Source organism: Hyperolius riggenbachi, chromosome 6, assembly GCF_040937935.1.
Source record: "Hyperolius riggenbachi isolate aHypRig1 chromosome 6, aHypRig1.pri, whole genome shotgun sequence".
NCBI lineage: Eukaryota > Metazoa > Chordata > Amphibia > Anura > Hyperoliidae > Hyperolius > Hyperolius riggenbachi.
The window spans coordinates 186,858,969-186,880,906 of record NC_090651.1 but is presented as its reverse complement, the minus strand read 5'-3'; the positions used below and the strand labels follow the sequence as shown (position 1 = coordinate 186,880,906).

The 21,938-nt window shown below is 46.9% G+C and overlaps 1 protein-coding gene across 1 annotated transcript in view; it reads right to left on the bottom strand.

Annotated features, from left to right (window-relative positions):
• Positions 1–310: 310 nt before the first annotated feature.
• Positions 311–21,938, bottom strand: part of LOC137522100 (glutamate receptor ionotropic, NMDA 2B) — a 1,475,416-nt gene continuing 1,453,788 nt past the window's right edge. The window contains exons 11-12 of the mRNA XM_068242127.1: positions 884–1,122; positions 311–367 (exon numbers count right to left, since the gene is read on the bottom strand). Of these exons, the coding sequence (XP_068098228.1) occupies positions 311–367; positions 884–1,122 (296 nt within the window). The remainder of the gene's footprint in view (positions 368–883; positions 1,123–21,938) is intronic.

Here is a 21,938-nt window from a genome sequence, read left to right as displayed (position 1 = left end):
TGCTTGCTTTGATGGCAGTTGGAAACATCTGTTATTTCCCACAATGCAACAAGGCTCCCACAGTGTGATGTCAGCACCATGGTCCTGACATCACACCGTGGGAATGGTTCCAACATATTATCAGCCATGCAGAGCCCCCTGATGATCAGTTTGAAAAAAAAAAGATTTCTCATGGGAAAGGGGGTATCAGCTACTGATTGGGATAAAGTTTAATCTTTGGTCACAGTCAGAGACACCCAAAGAGCTCCTGGCATGTCAGAAAAAAACACATACACCAGCATACAACAGGCCTTTGCACTAATTTGTATGACTATCCCTTGTTGTCATCACTATCACCTTGAGACCTGTGCAGATACTTAAAGAGACACTGAAGCGAAAAAAAAATGATGATATTATGATTTGTATGTGTAGCACAGCTAAGAAATAAAACATTAAGATCAGATACATCAGTGTTATTGTTTCCAGTACAGGAAGAGTTGAGAAACTCCAGTTGTTATCTCTATGCAAACAAGCCATTAAGCTCTCCGACTAAGTTAGTCGTGGAGAGGGCTGTTATCTGACTTCTATTATCTCAACTGTTCCTGGACTTTTTACTTTTCCTCTGCTAGAGGAGAGGTCATTACTTCACAGACTGCTCTGAAAGACTCATTTTGAATGCTGAGTGTTGTGTAATCTGCACATATTATAGAATGATGCAATGTTAGAAAAAACACTATATACCTGAAAATAAAAGTATGAGAATATTTTCTTTGCTGCTAATCTTCTAGTAATTATTCATAGTACACAACCAATTCACTATATCATATATTTTTTTTTTCGCTTCAGTGTCTCTTTAACTGTAAAAATGTAATATGTCAACTTGTGTATTTGCAGAGAAACTTACCCTGCTAATAGAAAACACCAGACCAGGTTTTCCAGAGCAGACACCCATGAAGCAGTGCCGGAACTGCCAGAAGAAGAGGTGCTCCATTATGAAAGTAATGAGACTCAGTGCCATGGCTGCGCCCAACATGTAGAAGACTCCAGCCATGTTATCAATGTCTAACTGGCTGCTCATCACTTCATTCTTCTCATTGTGGCAAATGCCAGTTAGCCAAAGAGCTTCTAGTTCTTCCATTTCTCCTATAAAAATAAAAATATGCTTGTCACATTCAGACATCAAATGAAATGCTAACTGATGGATAATTTCAAAATAATGAATATGCAAAAGTGAAAAATGAAGTACAGGCAGTCCCTGACTTAAGAACCCTTGACTTATGAATGACCCGCTGATACGAATGGCTGACCCTATCACAATGATGTAATTTCCATGTAGGGGAAGTTTGAAGAAGCAGCCTCAAACTTCCCCCGAGTGACGATGCATGTCCCTCGTAGCAGCTGCAGTGCTGGACTCACCTCCAAACCAAGTCCAACGCTATCCATCCTCCTCTCTCCGCCACCTTCCAACTCTTGTGCAGATCATTGCTTCCTGTATGTCACATGACATGACATACAGGAAGCGGTGCTGTTACTGTATACTAGAGGCTAAAAGCATGGACAGTGCTGGGCTCAGGCTGGAAGGTGAGTCCAGCACGGCTGCTTGAAGGAAGAGGGGACACAGAGGGGAGGCCCAGAGGGGGACAGAGAAAGACACAGAGGTGGGACAAAGAGAGTCGGGGGGGGGGGGCAAAGAGAGGCAAAGAGGGGGACTAAGAGAGGCTAGGGAGGGACAAAGAGAGACACAGAGGGGGACAAAGAGATGCACATGGGGGGACAAAGGGAGGCTCAAAAGAGGGACAAGTAGAGGAACAGAGGGAGACAAAGAGATACACAGAGGGAGGACAAAGAGAAGTACTGAGTGGGGACAAAGAGACACACACAGAGGTGGGACAAAGAGAGGCACAGTGGGAGGACAAAGAGAGCCACTGAGGGGGCAAAGAGAGACACAGAGGGTGGAAAAACGGGCACAGAGGGGGACAAACAGGCACGGGGGGAGAAATGGACACAAAGGGGAAACATGGGCACTAAAGGGGACAAACAGGCACAGAGGGAGACAGACAGGCAAAGGGGGGCACATAGGAGACAAAGGGGACAGAGATGGCAGTGTTCTGACTTAAGAACGGATTCAGATTAAGAACGGAACAACAGTCCCTATCTCGTTCGTTAACCAGGGACTACCTGTAAATTGAAATAAAATTGGTATATTTTATGCATTCATGCATTTGAGAATGCTTCAAACAATGCTTTCCCAACAGGGAGGGACTTATAAGATTATCAGAACACATATCCCATGAACTCTTTCTTTATTTATTTTTTATATTATTTATTTTCTTTATTGAATTAAGGAAATATAGATGATACAAAAAAAATCAAATATATTAATTAGCAAAGATACTTGTTGACTCGTATACATATGTTCTCTGAAATTTAGTTCCTTTATTTGTGGCTGGAATCCCAAAGTATTGTTGAAGTATAACAAACACCACACACTACCAGTATATGTCGTTCCACTGCCAGTAGTTTATTTAGTTCAATAATTCAATAAATTTACCAATAGTTGCATACATCCATCTGGGTACAAATAATACGCAGAACGTCCTGAGGAAGTCCCTGGGCAGGGCAAAATGTGTCACGTAGGCCTGCGTCACGCTCTGCTGGACCACTCTCCTCCCTCTGCCCCTTCACCGGGATCAGCGGGCTCGCACCCAATGGACGTTGCTTACAGCGTTGACGGTGAAATGCTAATGGGAGGCTGCCCTGAGTCCCCGCTAACCATACGGGGGACTCCTGCCCAACAAATACAGTGGCAGTTAGTTGAGCATTACCACGCTACTGAGACGACAAGTTACACCGAGGATTGGTAACTTTAATATACGCCGCAAGTACAGTGCACTGTGGTTTGGAAAAACATTGCTTCTCACTGGCTATACTCATAGGAGTTTTAATTCAGATTAAGAATGGACAGTAAGCATGGCAGCACGGTGGCTTAGTGGTTAGCGCTTTTGCCTTGCAGCGCTGGGTCCCTGGTTCGAATCCCAGCCAGGTCAACATCTGCAAGGCATTTGTATGTTCTCCCCGTGTCTGTGTGGGTTTCCTCTGGGCACTCTGGTTTCCTCCCACATCCCAAAAACATACAGATAAGTTAATTGGCATCTCCCTAAATTGGCCCTAGACTACAACACATACACTACATGATACATACACATAGCACATATGACTATGGTAGAGACTACATTGTGAGCTCCTCTGAGGGACAGTTATTGACAAGACTATACAGTGGTGTGAAAAGCTATTTTGTGAGCTCCTACATGATACATACACATAGCACATATGACTATGGTAGAGACTAGATTGTGAGCTCCTCTGAGGGACAGTTATTGACAAGACTATACAGTGGTGTGAAAAGCTATTTGCCCCCTTCCTGCTTTCTTATTATTTTGCATGTTTGTCACACTTAAATGTTTCTGCTCATCAAAAACCGTTAACTATTAGTCAAAGATAACATAACTGAACACAAAACGCAGTTTTAAATGATGGTTTTTATTATTTAGTGAGAAAAAAAACTCAAAACCTACATGACCCTGTGTGAAAAAGAAATTGCCCCCTGAACCTAATAACTGGTTGGGCCACCCTTAGCAGCAATAACTGCAATCAAGCGTTTGCGATAACTTGCAACGAGTCTTTTACAGGGCTCTGGAAGAATTTTGGCCCACTCATCTTTGCAGAATTGTTGTAATTCAGCTTTATTTGAGGGTTTTCTAGCATGAACCGCCTTTTTAAGGTCATGCCACAACATCTCAATAGGATTCAGGTCAGGACTTTGACTCGGTCACTCCAAAGTCTTCATTTTGTTTTTCTTCAGCCATTCAGAGGTGGATTTGCTGGTGTGTTTTGGGTCATTGTCCTGCTGCAGCACCCAAGATCGATTCAGCTTGAGCTGACGAACAGATGGCCGGACATTCTCCTTCAGGATTTTTTGGTAGACAGTAGAATTCATGGTTCCATCTATCACAGCAAGCCTTTCAGGTTCTGAAGCAGCAAAACAACCCCAGACCATCACACTACCACTACCATATATTACTGTTGGTATGATGTTCTTCTGCTGAAATGCTGTGTTACTTCTATGCCAGATGTAACGGGACACGCACCTTCCAAAAAGTTCAACTTTTGTCTCGTCAGTCCACAAGGTATTTTCCCAAAAGTCTTGGCAATCATTGAGATGTTTTTTTAGCAAAATTGAGACGAGCCTTAATGTTCTTTTTGCTTAAAAGTGGTTTGCGCCTTGGATATCTGCCATGCAGGACATTTTTGCCCAGTCTCTTTCTTATGGTGGAGTCGTGAACACTGACCTTAATTGAGGCAAGTGAGGCCTGCAGTTCTTTAGATGTTGTCCTAGGGTCTTTTGTGGCCTCTCGGATGAGTTTTCTCTGCGCTCTTGGGGTAATTTTGGTCGGCCGGCCACTCCTGGGAAGGTTCATCACTGTTCCATGTTTTTGCCATTTGTGGATAATGGCTCTCACTGTGGTTCGCTGGAGTCCCAAAGCTTTAGAAATGGCTTTATAACCTTTACCAGACTGATAGATCTCAATTACTTTTGTTTTCTCATTTGTTCCTGAATTTCTTTGGATCTTGGCATGATGTCTAGCTTTTGAGGTGCTTTTGGTCTACTTCTCTGTGTCAGATAGCTCCTATTTAAGTGATTTCTTGATTGAAACAGGTGTGGCAGTAATCAGGCCTGGGGGTGACTACAGAAATTGAACTCAGATGTGATAAACCACAGTTAAGTTATTTTTTAACAAGGGGGGCAATCACTTTTTCACACAGGGCCATGTAGATTTGGAGTTTTTTTTCTCACTAAATAATAAAAACCGTCATTTAAAACTGCATTTTGTGTTCAATTATGTTATCTTTGACTAATAGTTAACAGTTTTTGATTAGCAGAAACATTTAAGTGTGACAAACACGCAAAATAATAAGAAATCAGGAAGGGGGCAAATAGTTTTTCACACCACTGTATATACTCTGTACAGCGCTGCGGAAGATGTTGGCGCTATATAAATACTAATAATAATTCATACCTCCTGCACCTTGCTCTGGACAAGGAACTGAGTTCACACTGGTTTGTTTTATGCAATGTGCACTGAAATTTAAGAAGATCTTAGACAGACTGTCATGATCTGGGAATATCCCATTACCTGTCCCCAAACCTTTACCCACTCACCAAACTTCCTCACAAAAATACAAAGGACTACCATTGACGTGGAGAAAATAGGCCAATGCAGCCCAATTTATTGAACAATATTTTAATATAAAACAATTCTTAATAACCTAAGAAGTATAAACCTTGCAGGACAAGGAACCCCGGAAGCTAACAAACGTAGGTAATGCAACTATATATATAACCGGCCCCCAGCCGCAAACTCCGGCTCAGGGACAGCTGCATACCCTTACTAACCTCTTTCAGATGACGGATACCCTGAGAAATTCACCCGCGTGAATTCCTCCAATAATTAACCACCGTCCTCCGGGCTCCCTGCCCCGCCAGCTGCAATGACAACCAACTAAAACTTTCTAACTAAGGGAGGGTGGGAGGGAACTTTCTCCTGTGATCTCCTCTCGTTCTGGCTCCTCCCCTTCCGCTGACACCCTTCCTGTCCTCAGCCACTGCTGTCCGACCCGCCTTCCCTCTGACTCAGGTCGCCTGGCCAAGCCCACCCAGAAATTAACCCCTTCCTTTCCTGACAGAAGGTCTATCCCTATCATGGGAGGCCTTCCTCAGCTCCTGCTCTCGCCTATCCAGGCCCTTCTTGATCTGGGAATATCCCATTACCTGTCCCCAAACCTTTACCCACTCACCAAACTTCCTCACAAAAATACAAAGGACTACCATTGACGTGGAGAAAATAGGCCAATGCAGCCCAATTTATTGAACAATATTTTAATATAAAACAATTCTTAATAACCTAAGAAGTATAAACCTTGCAGGACAAGGAACCCCGGAAGCTAACAAACGTAGGTAATGCAACTATATATATAACCGGCCCCCAGCCGCAAACTCCGGCTCAGGGACAGCTGCATACCCTTACTAACCTCTTTCAGATGACGGATACCCTGAGAAATTCACCCGCGTGAATTCCTCCAATAATTAACCACCGTCCTCCGGGCTCCCTGCCCCGCCACCACAAACAAGGGAGAAACCTCACCCTTGTGCAGCCCACAAACGGAGCCCCCGCTGAATACCACCCTCTAAAGCCAGGGACCACAAATCTGTACCTATGGCGTTGAGGTGTACTCCATCACGCCTCAGAAACAAATCTAAATCCTCCTCTAAATCTTCGTGTCTCACTGCCACCCCCCCATTCCTAACCACAAACCGGGACACCTCCCTGTTCAGCTTCTTGCGAGCTCGATTAATTTTGTCAACGGACCGAGCCAACCTCCAATGGCTTCTGCCAATAATCTCAGACCACACTATAATTGTTCGTGGGAAAGTCGACCGCATCCTCATGAAGTCACATTTTATATCTTGTATAATCTGCCTCGTGGTCCTTGAGGCCAGATCATTCCCACCGACATGGAGAACCAGTACCTCAGGGGCCCTGTCCAGGGCCACGAATCTCTGCAGTTCTGGCAATACCTTGGCCCATTGCATGCCTGGAATTCCGATCCACCGGACAGTTGCAGTCGCTCTCGGGATACCCAACTGCCGGCCGTCCGGCCGCACAGCGGCTCTGCGTGCACCCCATGCGACATATGAGTGGCCGAAAATCCAAACCAAGATTGGAGGAGCTGGGTTATCTGAAATAAACAAAAACTGAACAACTAACATAATACCTAACACTAGTTTACCTCCCCTTCGCTGACCCATCATACCAACTGTGGCCTGACGTACAACTGGAATCTAGCTGATTCCCATCTTCCTATGCTCTTAATCTGATCATCTCGAAGCCCCCATCTGGCCGCCTCCGTGGCCGCTCCTATCCTAAATGAGTGCGATGCAAACTCGGCCGCAACAAGGCCCAAGCTGCTCAATGTTTTCCTAAACACCGCCACAAACTGGTATTTTGTCAATGGCACCCCATCTGCGTGACACAGCCATGAACCACCCGTCCGGGGGCGCACCCTCAAAAACTGACCCACCACCGCCACTGGACAACCCACTGATCCTTCCACGGGGAACAACGTGATCTTCCGGCCCCCGCCTAACTGATCTGTCTTTGATCTACGCAACTGCACCTCCACTCCTGTCTCCGACCATGCCACATCCCCTTCCAAGAAGCCACCCACCCCTCTTTTATTGGGGCTCACTAATTCACTCACCCTGAAAGCCCCGAAAAATGCCAATACAAAAGCAGCACTAAATAACAAAACCTCGTATGGGGAACTACATATCTCTCCCAGCTTCCCCAAAATTGAAATCAACAGGCCAAATGTAACTGGGCGCCTAGTATCCTTGGGGGCTACTACTTGTCTCCTCAAACCTCTCAATGCCATGCGAACTCTGAAATCTTTAGTAACATCAGTTAAACCCTGAACTTTGAAATAAAACGATAATGCAGCCAAATTTTTTGCTATTACCCCCGGGGTGATCCCCGCAACCCCTTTTTCCGCCATGAATTTCAGCAACAAAAACAACCTTTCTTCATCTGCTTGGCAACCTCCAACTTGTCGCCACGACTCCTCCCATTGCGTCCACACCGCTGAATACGCGGCCCAGGTTGATGCTGACAATGATTGAGAAATCCAAACTCCTATTGTCCCACGGGTATCTTCCATAAGGCCGGAGGGCAGGAAGCCCCCTGCCGTTCTGCTCCCGGGACGAGGGTCCAAAATCTCTGCCATTGGAATCGAGAAAGAGCGTCAGCCACTTCATTCTCTACTCCAGGCAAATGGACTGCAAACATCAACATGTTGAATCTCAAACATCTTAACACCAACTGACGCAGTACTCTCACCACCGGAGGTGATGATGCCGTCAAACTATTGATTGCCTGCACCACACCCATATTGTCGCAATTAAATCGGATTCTCCTATTCCTCAACAAAGGTCCCCACAGCTCAACCGCCACCAAGATAGGGAATAATTCTAACAGTATCAAATTTTTCGTCAGGCCTAACGGTTCCCATGTTTCAGGCCAGGCCTCGGCGCACCACTTACCCGAGAAGAACGCACCGAAGCCCAGAGATCCTGCGGCGTCCGTAAATAACTCCAAGTCATGGTTTGCGAGAGCTTCCTCCATCCACATAGAACGGCCATTAAAGTCAGCCAGGAATACCAACCACATACGCAAGTCCTCCTTGTGCTCTGCCACCAACCGGATCCTATGGTGCGGGGACGCAACGCCTGCTGTAGCCCTTGCCAAACGTCGGCAGAAAATACGCCCCATGGGCATAATTCTGCACGCAAAGTTCAGCTTACCGAGAAGCGACTGAAGCTCTCGCAAGGTGATCTTTTTTGAACCGAGCGTCCTGGTAATAGTGAGACGCAAGTCATCCACCTTATCACCAGGCAGCCTGCACTCCATGGCGACCGAGTCGATGACAATCCCCAAAAACTTGATTGTAGTCTGTGGGCCTTCGGTCTTTTCTTCTGCTAAGGGTATGCCAAACTGCGCACACACCTGGCGCATGGAGGCCAGCAGGTAAGCGCATTCAGCTAGAGCCTGCCCCCCGATAAAAAGAAAGTCATCCAAATAATGAATGACTGACTTTAACCCTGACACTTCTTTGACCACCCATTCTACAAACGAACTAAAGCGCTCGAAGTAAGAACAGGATATGGAGCACCCCATCGGGAGGCAGCAGTCTACGTACAGGTGTGACTCCCAAAAGCAGCCCAGCAAGCGAAAACTATCTGGATGCACAGGAAGCAACCGAAAGGCTGCTTCCACATCAGCTTTAGCCAGCAAAGCCCCTTTACCTGTCCTTTTGACCAGCCGGACTGCTGAGTCAAATGACGTATAAACAACCGATGAAGCCTCGGGATCTATACCGTCATTGACCGAAAAACCTCTCGGATGAGAAAGATGATGAATCAGCCTGTACGATCCTGGGTCCTTTTTTGGGACTAAACCTAGTGGAGATACCACCAAGTCAGTAATCGGGGATTCTGAAAAAGGGCCTGCCATGCGGCCCAACTCCACCTCCTTCTGTAATTTGGCAGAAACAACCTCTGGGCGTAACATAACAGACTTTAAATTGCGATATGGCGGATGAGAACCTGGAACACCTGAACTAGGAATATGAAAACCCTCCGCAAAACCCTTACGCAGAAAATCCGCATCTGCCGCATCCGGATACCTACTTAGATATCGCTCCATCCTTTCCACCATCACTGGAGTCCTCCCTTTTGTTTGCAGCATCTGCGGAACGACCTTTGTTTTGCTTATAGCACCTGGTAAGGGCATGGCTTCCACCACAGGATGAGCATTCATGCTTGAACCTGCACGAACTTCCGAATCTGCATGCCCCCTCATTAAACTTCCAGCACACTCCTGGCTTCTTATTAGCCGGCTGCCCAGCTGACCCTGAGCTGCCGGCAGCTCCCTGAAAGGGCTGATTGCTCTTAGTCCCGGGGATCATCAACTGCATCCACATGCCTATGTCTTTCTGATCCCACCTGATCGTTGGGCGAATCACTTTACACTGCCTAAAATGTTCATCATAGCGCAGCCATGCTGAACCTCCGTATAACCTGTGGGCCTCCGCTATACATTCCTGGTAACAAAAAAGGGACGAGCAACACTCGGGTTGCTTCTCCCCCAGTACACTGGCATATATGGAAAAAGCCTGTGACCAGTTTTGGAACGTCCGGGGAATGAGTCGGTACCTCCTACGTTCCTCCTCCTCTTTTTTACTCTCGTCGGGCTTGACCCGATCCAAGTTAAACTTACCCAATTGCAGTAACGAGAAGATCTCGATATACTCACCCTTCCAAATTTTTTCCCTAACTTCCTGTTTTAAATGCAAACCCAACGGTCCAGAAAAGCAAAGATAAACCTCCCCTTTTGCTGCGTCTGCCAGCCGCACCGTATCCATTTCCTTATCCTTTGGGGCATTCTGCGCCGGGGCAGTGACCACCGCGTTGGTAACCACATTCCCCCCAGGCTGCGTAACCCCACCAGCTGGCACTAATGCTGTGGACCCTCCCACACCCGAAGGAATCCATGCTGCCACAGGTGACTGCTCAGAGGCCACCTGGGTCCGACTAGGCCCCTGTAAGGCATCTCTGATGCCGACAAGCAAGGTATTAATGAGGGATAATGCCGATGATGAGCTGTCCCCTAAACCTGTAGTAACTGCTGACTGTGCTACAGACAGTGATCCCCCACTGCTACTCGCCCCACTAGCACTCTCCCCCCCCCTCACTAGCACATCACCCCTGTTATCATCATTTACAACATTTCCAACAAGGTTGCTCTCACCTGGCTGCACCGGACGTGGGTCCCGATCAGCCGACCCTCTTGGCCTTGCCGCCTCGAACCGACCACCATTTCCATCCGATCTCCCGGAAGCAGCGACCGCAGGGGAAGCGGCCCTGTTGTTACTCCTGCGCCTTTCACTTTCCAGTCGCCTCTCACCAGACCCCTCAGATTGGCGGTCCCCGTCTCGAGCCGACTGACCACGAAGTGATCCATTGCGCCCAGACCGTCCTCTGCTACCCGATGCTGTTTCCTGACGAGGTGGTGACGGAGAAGATGACCTGCCATGCCCAGCAGCCGCACTCCGTATGCTGCTATCAGAGCTACTGGACCTTGGTCTGCAAGCTTGCTTCCCCTTAGCAGCTGTCACCTTCTTCCCAGACCCCGGATTGGAGTCCTTCTTTGATCGCTTGGACTGCCTGGGTGTAGGGGCATCCGCCTCACGCTGCCGCCTCCCCTCTGCCGCCTTGTTTCCCCTAGTATCCTTCAGACCACTTCGCCTGTTTGAAGCTGCTGCTCCGCTCTGCTTGGGGTTACCTCTGCGCTGTTTGCCGCCACTAGGCCCCATACCGCTTGGGCCCGCCACCTCCTGGTCTCCTTGTGGTCGTTTACTCCCAGCTACTTTGCTCCCAGCCACACTATTCTTCCTTGCTGGGGGGGCTGTAGTAGCTTGTCCCGGGCTACCTCCTCTCCTCTGACCTGCGGGGGAAGCGCTGGGACTCAGCCGCTCCGGCGGCCTGGAGATGCGTGCACTGACCCGCCCGGCTTGTTCGCTGGCTGCGCCCTCCGTCCTCTCCGCAATCTGCTGTGCCACCCATTCAGGTCCTCTTGCCGCTGCCTCGCTCCTCAGCATTGCCATCAGGCTGTCCAACTCCTCCATCACGTTGCTGTAAGCAGGAGAACACACAGAGAAGCCAACTTTCTCCTGTGATCTCCTCTCGTTCTGGCTCCTCCCCTTCCGCTGACACCCTTCCTGTCCTCAGCCACTGCTGTCCGACCCGCCTTCCCTCTGACTCAGGTCGCCTGGCCAAGCCCACCCAGAAATTAACCCCTTCCTTTCCTGACAGAAGGTCTATCCCTATCATGGGAGGCCTTCCTCAGCTCCTGCTCTCGCCTATCCAGGCCCTTCTTTATGGCTGGATTCTAGGACATATGTGTGTCTTTTACAATCAAAAAGTTCCTTATTTCATCATAACACATATCATAATCCTTCTTTGATATCTGCAATGGTGCTGGGAAAGGAACTGGTGACGTGTTTTTTCAGCAATTTTTTTAATTACAACTTATACTAAGCAGGAGACTGAACTGTCATAATGTTCGACTAGCACTCACTGTGATATTGCTAGCGTATAGTTGCAACTATTACCTATTGATTTAGCAACCTATGTGAATCACACTTTGATGTTGTTGGGGTGATGACCCCATGTGTGTATGAGGTGCTGGCATGCTAATCTGTGGGGGGACATAGGGAGGAGGCGGTTGATGTTATTATACAGCTAGTTTATTTGGTTATCATGACTGTCCGGTCACATGGGGGGTGTCAGTTTGTATTTTGAGGCCGTAGTTGCGGCAGGGATTGGCAGGGACGGATCTAGGGGGGGGGGGGGGCGAGCGGGTATCTTGCCCCAGGCGCAGTTTGTTGAATTCTTAAAAAGGCGGCAAAATGAATGGCAGTTTAGGCACCAAAACCTGACCTTGCCCCAGGCGCAACTTGGTCTTGATCCGTCCCTGGGGATTGGCCTCTGTTTTCTAAAACATGCACTTAGCCATGCCTCATTTGGTGATTGGATAGCAGATGCCAATCTAATTAATGCGCACCACTTATCTGACACCGCCACATGGGTTGTGACAATCAAGGCTGTTTATGGCTGCAGTGACACCTTTGGCAATCTATTGAGAGCTTGGGAATATTGGGAGAAATTCTTAATGTGAACCAATTGGTTTTAGTTGTACCCAGATGGATGTATGCAACTATTGGTAAATTTATTGAATTTGCCATAATTACATGTGCGTGTGACCTTTGATGTCTCATCATAACTAAATAAACTACTGGTAGTGGAACGACATATACTGGTAGTGTGTGGTGTTTGTTTTACGATTTATTTGACCAGTGTTTGTTCCTGCCGATGGTTGTATGATTTATATGTGGTCTATTAGTTTTTGACTATTGTGGAAATATACTTGTTGGCAAGCAACCAGGATGTTCATAGGTAATCAACAATAAACTTAGGGCTGGCTCAGACTGATGCTTGCAGGTCATTAAAAGCAGTGTTTTCATTCAAAAGTGTTGTTTCAAGCAACCCTAAAGTGAAAACAAACTTATGAGATAATGAATTGTATGTGTAGTACTGCTAAGAAATAGAACATAGCAAAGAAAATAGTCTTTTTTTTTTGTTTTCCAGTACAACGAAAAAATCTGTTATCTATGCAAAAGAGCTTTTCTGAGCTATCTGACTCATTGGGTCGAATACAGTCCTGTTTCCTGAAGCACTTAAGCCTTGTACACATGCTGGATTTAATTTGGCTGAAGTGGCCGATAACTATCACCTCAGAAACAATTAGGCATGTGTATGGCAGCCGGCGTCGCCCAACCCACAAGCTGTACGTAACGTAATGTTGTGTTAACAATAGATGTTACTAACACTCCCATAACTTCAGTTCCCAAAGCTCAGTGCTTGGGGGTGATATTCGACTCATCTCTCTCTTTTATTCCTCATGTTCACTCCATAACCAGCTCCTGCCATCTCCAACTCAAAAACATATCTCGCATCCGACCTTTTCTCACTCAAGACACAACTAAAATGTTAATACATGCTCTTATAATTTCTCGTCTGGACTACTGCAACATACTGCTCTGTGGACTACCTTCTAACAGACTGGCCCCGCTCCATTCGGTACTGCTCGTCTCATTCATCTTTCTTCTCGATCTTCCTCTGCCGACCCTCTTTGTCAAGCTCTTCACTGGCTGCAAATTTACCAGAGGATTCAGTTCAAACTCCTAACCCTAACCTACAAAGCTCTCCACAATCTCTCTCCCTGGTACATATCCTCACTAATTTCCAGATACAAACCCAATCGCAATCTCAGATCGGCACATGATCTTCTGTTGTCCTCCTCTAGAATCAAATCCTCACATTCACGTTTACAAGACTTCGCACGCGCTTCACCCCTCCTCTGGAATGCCCTTCCACAACACATCCGTCACTCGCCAACCTTTGTTGCCTTTAAACGCTCTCTAAAAACACACTTGTTCCGACAAGCGTATGCGCTACCTTAGGCCACTTCCCTTTGTCCTAAGACCAAATTGCACTCCTACTAGGTATCCTAATACACACAGCCTCTATATATTTGCTGCATACTACCCCTCCTCCTGCCCCCCCCCCCCCCCCCATTTCCTTTAGATTGTAAGCTCGCAAGGGCAGGGTTCTCTCCCCGTTTTGTGTCTTGGTAACCATTATACATTTTATTCATCATGTTAATTTTATCACTGTCATTACCAATTCTATAATTTGTTTTTGTATCATTGTTTGTATTTTGTCACTAATTATGTATCTTGTATTTTGGTGTACACCATTGTCTGTATTATTATGTACCCCATGTTTGTTTCTTACTTTGTACAGCGCTACAGAATATGTTGGCGCTTTATAAATCAATAATAATAATACTCGTAAAATCGTAATCGTAATTGAACCATTATGATCACCACTAGGTGCACATTTTTCCTTTCTTCTATGGTGGTTCGCATGTCTCGTGACACAGCCCGTGACATCAGCTGCTGCCACCGTGCTGCCCATGTGGCAATGATCACTTCTACATGTTCTTTGAATAGTGGTAATCATTTTAATATTATTATTGATTGAAAGCACCAACGTATTCCGTGGCACTGTACAAAGTAAGAAAAGAACATGCGGTACATAATAATACAGACAATAGTGTACACCAATATACAAGATACATAATTAGTGACAAAATACAAAAATGATACAAAACACAGAATACAAAATACAGAATTAGTAATGACAGTGATAAAAGTAACATGATAAATAAAATGTATAATAATTTTCAAAACACAAAAGGGGGGGAGAGCCCTGCCCTTGCGAGCTTACAATCTAAAGGGAAGGGGGGGGGTTTGAGATATACACACTAGCGTCACTAGCTAAGTGCGGGGCGTGTGATCCGCACCTCCAGCTCCAGCCAGCAGGGGGTGCGACAAGCTCCTAGCTGAAAAAATAAGAATACTTAAAGAGTAACTGTCAGGCTGCAGAAGCTAATTTAAACCTCTATTCTCCTGTGTTAAACAGTTTAGAAGGAAGCCAAAAAGGCATTACTGAAGATAAAAATCTCTCTTACCTTTGATGTGTGCTTATCAGCAAAGCTGTTAGACCCAAGCAGGACGCAAGCCGCATACCATACTGCAAAGCATTCTGGGGCCCTCCCCTCGGCTGCTAATGAGACGTTACAGGATAGAGTTTCAGCAGCTTGTAATCAGTCCAGCGTGTAGCACTGATAAATCTCCGGGCAGAGTACACTGCAGGAGTCCGCTATTGTTCCTAGCCACATGGCTAATTAATATTTACTGCACACTGTGTTATTCAGTATGAGCTTTTCTGTGATCAGGAAGCAGGGAGGACATGACGACACATTTGGCTTCATAGGACGACAGACAAACATGGAACCTGCCATGAGCTGTCAGGAGCATCAATCTCTGCATATACTATATAAAAATTCTGTGAAATCCAAACGTGGACAGTGAAATGCATATGTAATGTAAGTACAGCCAATCTTTAGCTACTGATATATGTGTTTATTTTCTCTGAGACCCCTTACCTAACAGCTCCTCTTTAAGATCGGCACCTTCCTGAAGTACATTTCCTTCCTGCTCCCTGATGCTGTGCCTAGTTCCAGCTCCTGCCATGCCGACTGCAGAGCTGAATCAGAGCTCTGATAACAGAGTTATCAGTGGAGCGAGCCAGGAACTGAAGCACCCCCTACAAGAGGAGAGTGAGCATTCCCAGCAGCCCCCTCCTCAGGAATGCAAGGATGAGAAGAGACACGCAGCAGCAGCAGGGGAGACAGTGTTGTGTGAGATGCTGCTTGTGTGTGCTGTATTGTGTGTTGTATGTCTGCACATGTATGGAGTATCATTGTATAAAAGTATGGTATGTGTGTGTGTATAGGAAAAGGGTATGTGTGCCCACTGCCTGTGTGTGTAAATGTATGGAGGAGTATGTGTGCCTGGCTATGTGATGTGTATGATAGCAGGCACACATACTCCATACATGTACACACACAGGCACACACACTCCATACATGTACACACACAGGCACTCATACTCCATACGTGTACACACACAGGCACACATACTTCATACGTGTACACACACAGGCACACATACTCCATACGTGTACACACATAGGCACACACACTCCATACATGTACACACACAGGCACACATACTCCATACGTGTACACACACAGGCACACATACTCCATACGTGTACACACACAGGCACACATACTCCATAAGTGTACACACACAGGCACACCTACTCCATACGTGTACACACACAGGCACACATACTCCATATGTGTACACACACAGGCACACCTACTCCATATGTGTACACACAAAGGCACACATACTCCATACGTGTACACACACAGGCACACACACTCCATACGTGTACACACACAGGCACACACACTCCATACGTGTACACACACAGGCGCACACAGTCCATACGTGTACACACACAGGCACACACACTCCATACGTGTACACACACAGGCACACATACTCCATACGTGTACACACACAGGCACACATACTCCATACGTGTACACACATGCACACACATTCTCCATACGTGTACACACACAGGCACACATACTCCATACGTGTGCACACACAGGCACACATACTCCACACGTGTGCACTCACAGGCACACATACTCCATACGTGTACACACACAGGCACACAAACTCCATATGTGTACACACACAGGCACACACACTCCATACGTGTACACACACAGGCACACACACTCCATACGTGTACACACACAGGCACACACACTCCATACGTGTACACACACAGGCACACACACTCCATACATGTACACACACAGGCACACTCCATACGTGTACACACAGGCACACATACTCCATATGTGTACACACACATGCACACATACTCCATACGTGTACACACACAGGCACACGTACTCCATACGTGTACACACACAGGTACACGTACTCCATACGTGTACACACACAGGCACACCTACTCCATACGTGTACACACACAGGCACACCTACTCCATACGTGTACACACACAGGCACACATACTCCATGCATGTACACACACAGGCACACATACTCCATACATGTACACACACAAGCACACATACTCCATACATGTACACACACACAGGCACACATACTTATTTCCATAAACACAAACCATACTTTTATTCACTATGGGCTTGATTCACAAAGCGGTGCTAACTGTTAGCACGCCTGTGAAAACCCCCTTAGCACGTCTAAACAAGCTTTTTGCGCATAAAACTTTACGCGCGCAAAACTTTATGCTTGTAAAACTTTACGCGCGTACTGCACAGAGCGCAGGGCGCTCCGCGCGAAGTGCCCATTAAAGCCTATGGGACTTAGCGCGCGTAGAACTTTGCGCGTGTAAAACTTTGCGCGCGCGAAGTTAGCGTGCGATCTGATTGAGAAATCCGGTGCTAACCTACTTAGCACCCTGGTTAGCGCGTCTAAAAACTTTAGACATGCTAAGTAGGTTAACACCGCTTTGTGAATCAAGCCCAATATATGTACTGTAGTTGTGTAGACAGTGCAATAATGTTTCCCCCAGCATAAACTTTATAAGGCCCTTCACTCCTCCTTTGTGTCCAGTGCAGCAGCCCTCCACCCCATAGCAAGAATTGCCAGTAAACCTATTGGTAACCAGACCTCTTTACCTGTGACAGGTTCCCCTGTTCCAGGCTAAATTTTGGCGTACGTACAAAAAGGGCGCCCGGACAAAAAGGGCGCGGGGTGTAAACTCTAAATAATAATTAATCATTAATAGGGTTTATAAAAATAGTGTGCTATATTTTGTTTACAAATAAGGTTTAACAAAATTATAAATCATTAAATAATGTTTATGAAGTCGGAAATTGTGAAAACGTTAATCTTCCCTGTTTCTAAAGTTAAACTTATAATTACGTTTATGAAAAAAACAATAATATATATTTAATTGTTATAATTCTATATTATTGTGAATAACCTTCATTTACGGTTTGTTCTTATAATAAAATCTGAAAATATTCTTTATAACGATGATATAAATATAACTACGTTCGTAATAAGTGTTGTAAAACATTAGTAATTATGACTAAAATTTTACTAAAACTATACCTAAGCCTACTTTTACACAGAACCCTCCCTGTACCTATCCCTAACCCCTAGACCCCCCTGTTGGTGCCTAAACCTAGGACCCCCCTGTTGGTGCCTAAACCTAAGACCCCCCCTGTTGGTGCCTAAACCTAAGACCCCCCTGTTGGTGCCTAAACCTAAGACCCCCCCTGTTGGTGCCTAAGTAACCCTCCCTGTACCTACCCCTAACCCCTAGACCCCCCTGTTGGTGCCTAAACCTAAGACACCCCTGGTGGTGCCTAAACCTAAGACCCCCCTTTATTATGTGGATAATAATGTTTTACTAATTGTGGATGCAAAAAATATTTTGCAATTTACGTTACGTACTGATCGCTTTATTTTGTGAATAATAATGTTTTACAAACAGTAAGGGATAAAACTTTAAATAATGTTTTAATTAGTTAAATAAGATAAATATGTTTAGTATTTTTATAAACGTTATTTGGCACGGGTGCATTTTATAAACGTAAATCACCTCAAGCACACTTATAAATCATTAAAAATCTCCTGGCGCCGTTTGTAAACGTTATTTATGTCCTGCGCCCTTTTTTCCTGCTCGGCGCCCATTAAACGCTATTTATTATGAGAGTGAATGGCGGAGCCCTTTTTGTCCACTAGCGGCATGCGCCCTTTTTTCCCGCTTCCTAAATTTTGTCCCAGCCGGGGGATTCTGTGTGGCCGCATGCTCTGCTTCCTGTCCACCTCCGATCCACCCGCTCATAGAGATGGGCCGAACGGTTCGCCGGCGAACGGTTCCCGGCGAACTTCGGTGGTTCGCGTTCGCCTCCCGCAGGCGAACGTTTCCGGAAGTTCGGTTCGCCCCACAATGCACTATGAGGGTCAACTTTGACCCTCTACATCACAGTCAGCAGGCCCAGTGTAGCCAATTAGGCTACACTAGCCCCTGGAGCCCCACCCCCCTTATATAAGGCAGGCAGCGGCGGCCATTACGGCCACTCGTGTGCCTGCATTAGAGAGAGTAGGGCGAGCTGCTGTCTGTCTCTCATAGGGAAAGATTAGTTAGGCTTAGCTTTTCCTGGCTGCATACCTGTTCAGTGATCCTGCCACTGCATACCTGTTCTGTGAACCCACCCACCACTGCATACCTGTTCAGTGATCCTGCCACTGCATACCTGTTCTGTGAACCCACCCACCACTGCATACCTGTTCAGTGAACCTGCCACTGCATACCTGTTCTGTGAACCCACCCACCACTGCATACCTGTTCAGTGATCCTGCCACTGCATACCTGTTCTGTGAACCCACCCACCACTGCATACCTGTTCAGTGATCCTGCCACTGCATACCTGTTCTGTGAACCCACCACTGCATACCTGTTCTGTGAACCCACCACTGCATACCTGTTCTGTTCAGTGGACCCGCCACTGCATACCTGTTCTGTTCAGTGAACCCGCCACTGTATACCTGTTCTGTTCAGTGATCCTGCCACTGCATACCTGTTCTGTTCAGTGAACAGTTTGGTGTGTCAGTGTGAAGCAGTACCTTAATTACACTCCCTGTTTGATGTATACATATGCAAGATGTTTTAAAGCACTTTAGGCCTGTCATTTAGCATTCAATATGATTTCTGCCCTTAAAACGCTGCTTTGCGTCAAATCCAGATTTTTCCTGGGGACTTTTGCCGTGTATCCCACTCCGCCATGCCCCCCTCCAGGTGTTAGACCCCTTGAAACATCTTTTCCATCACTTTTGTGGCCAGCATAATTATTTTTTTTTTCAAAGTTCGCATCCCCATTGAAGTCTATTGCGGTTCGCGAACTTTAACGCGAACCGAACCTTCCGCGGAAGTTCGCGAACCCGGTTCGCGAACCTAAAATCGGAGGTTCGGCCCATCTCTACCCGCTCAGTGTACAGTGTGACCAGGAGAAAAAACGCACAGCAAAGCTTTAAAATGCTATAAGTGTAAAAGGGCCCTTACAGTTGCTGTCCCTGTGTTTTGGGAGGAAACTCAGGGCACTGCTTTAGAGTCACATTATCACCAGGGGCAAATCCAGGATTTTCAAGGGGGGGATTCCTGAAATGTTCAATCAGGGTTTGATTCGATATGCGTTCGTTCAACGCAAGTCGAATCAAATCCTGATCGGACATGGTGGATTTTATCAATTTGATCAGTGATCGCATATCGATCGCATGACAAATCGAATGGTGTAGAAGATGGGGCTGGGCATGAGAGGGATATGGAGGCTGCCATATTTATTTCCTTTTAAGCAATACCAGTTGCCTGGCAGCGCCTCTGCTCTATTCTGCTGCAGTAGTGTCTGAATCACACCAGTAACAAGCATGCAGCTAGTCTTGTCAGATCTGACAATAATGTCAGAAACACCTGATCTGCTGCATGCTGGTTCAGTGTCTAGAGATGAAAGTATTAAGGTGGCCACTAATGAACCAATCTTTTTCATCCAATCTTACCATTTCTATGTAATATAAGGTAACTGCCTGAAGTATCCATTCAGTATATTCACTCAGTTTACCCTTATACTACATAGATTTGGTAAGATTGAATGAAAAAGATTGGATCATTAGTGGCCACCATTAGAGGCAGAGGATCAGCTGGATAGCCAGGAAACTGGTATTGGTTAAAAGGAAGTATATATTGCAGACTCCATATCTCTCTCGCTTCAGTTGTCGTTAAGACAGCCACGGGCATGACTGTGTACTAAATATTGTAGCCTCCATATCTCTCTCCGCTTCTGTCCGCTTCTGTGCGCTTTTTTTCAGCAACATGTATCTGTTATGTGCTGAAAAAAAGCGGACAGAAGCGCACGAAGTGTGAATGAGGCCTAAGTGTAAGGCCTCGTTCACATCTGCTGCGCTGAAAAAAGTGTGAAAGTGCTGAAAAAAGTGTGAAAGCGCGTGGTAAAAACGCATGCGCTTGTGCGCGCTTTAGTGCGTGTTTCTGTGCGTTGCGCTGTGCTTCTTTAAAGCACGTTTTGCTTATTGTAGCAGTAGCAGTTGTCAATAAAACTTTGTTTTTCTATGTAAATGTATTTTTTTCTCCAATTAGGGGTAAAAAACGCATGCGCTTCTATGCGCTTCTATGCGCTTCTACGCGCTAAAAAAGCGCACCCATTCACTTGTATTGATGTGCGCTTTCCAGCTCAACGCACAGAAATGCATGCAACCAGGCACGTGCAGAGGGGGGTGCTCTGGGTGCCCGGGCACCCCCCCTTTTTAAAATCAGCAAAAAAGGCCCCTCTGATCGCGCAAAATAAGCCCCGCCCCTGCCGCGGTAAGCCCCGCCCACCCGCGAAAAGCTCCGCCTTCGCCTTGGGCACTTTCAGGTGAAGAGGCCTGGATAGGAATCCTAGTGTGGCATACTGACCTCGCCTCCACCTAGGACCCATACTGACCTCTACCTCCCAAAGCACCCATAGTGACTTCTCCCTCACCCACAGGGACCTCTCCATCCACCTAACACCCACAGTGACTTCTCCCTCCCCAGCACCCACAGTGACCTCTCCATCCACCTAGCACCCACAGTGACCTCTCCCTCCACCTAGCACCCACAGTGACCTCTCCCTCCACCTAGCACCCACAGTGACCTCTCCCTCCACCCAGCACCCACAATGGCCTCTCCCTCCACCTAGCACCCACAGTGACCTCTCCCTCCACCTAGCACCCACAGCGACCTCTCCCTCCCCCAGCACCCACAGTGACCTCTCCCTCCCCCAGCACCCACAGTGACCTCTCCCTCCCACAGTGACCTCTCCCTCCACCTAGCACCCACAGTGACCTCTCCCTGCACCTAGCACCCACAGTGACCTCTCCCTCCACCTAGCACCCACAGTGACCTCTCCCTCCCCCAGCACCCACAGTGACCTCTCCCTCCACCAGCACCCACAGTGACCTCTCCCTCCACCTAGCACCCACAGTGACCTCTTCCTCCCCCAGCACCCACAGTGACCTCTCCCTCCCACAGTGACCTCTCCCTCCACCTAGCACCCACAGTGACCTCTCCCTGCACCTAGCACCCACAGTGACCTCTCCCTCCACCTAGCACCCACAGTGACCTCTCCCTCCACCTAGCACCCACAGTGACCTCTCCCTCCACCTAGCACCCACAATGACCTCTCCCTC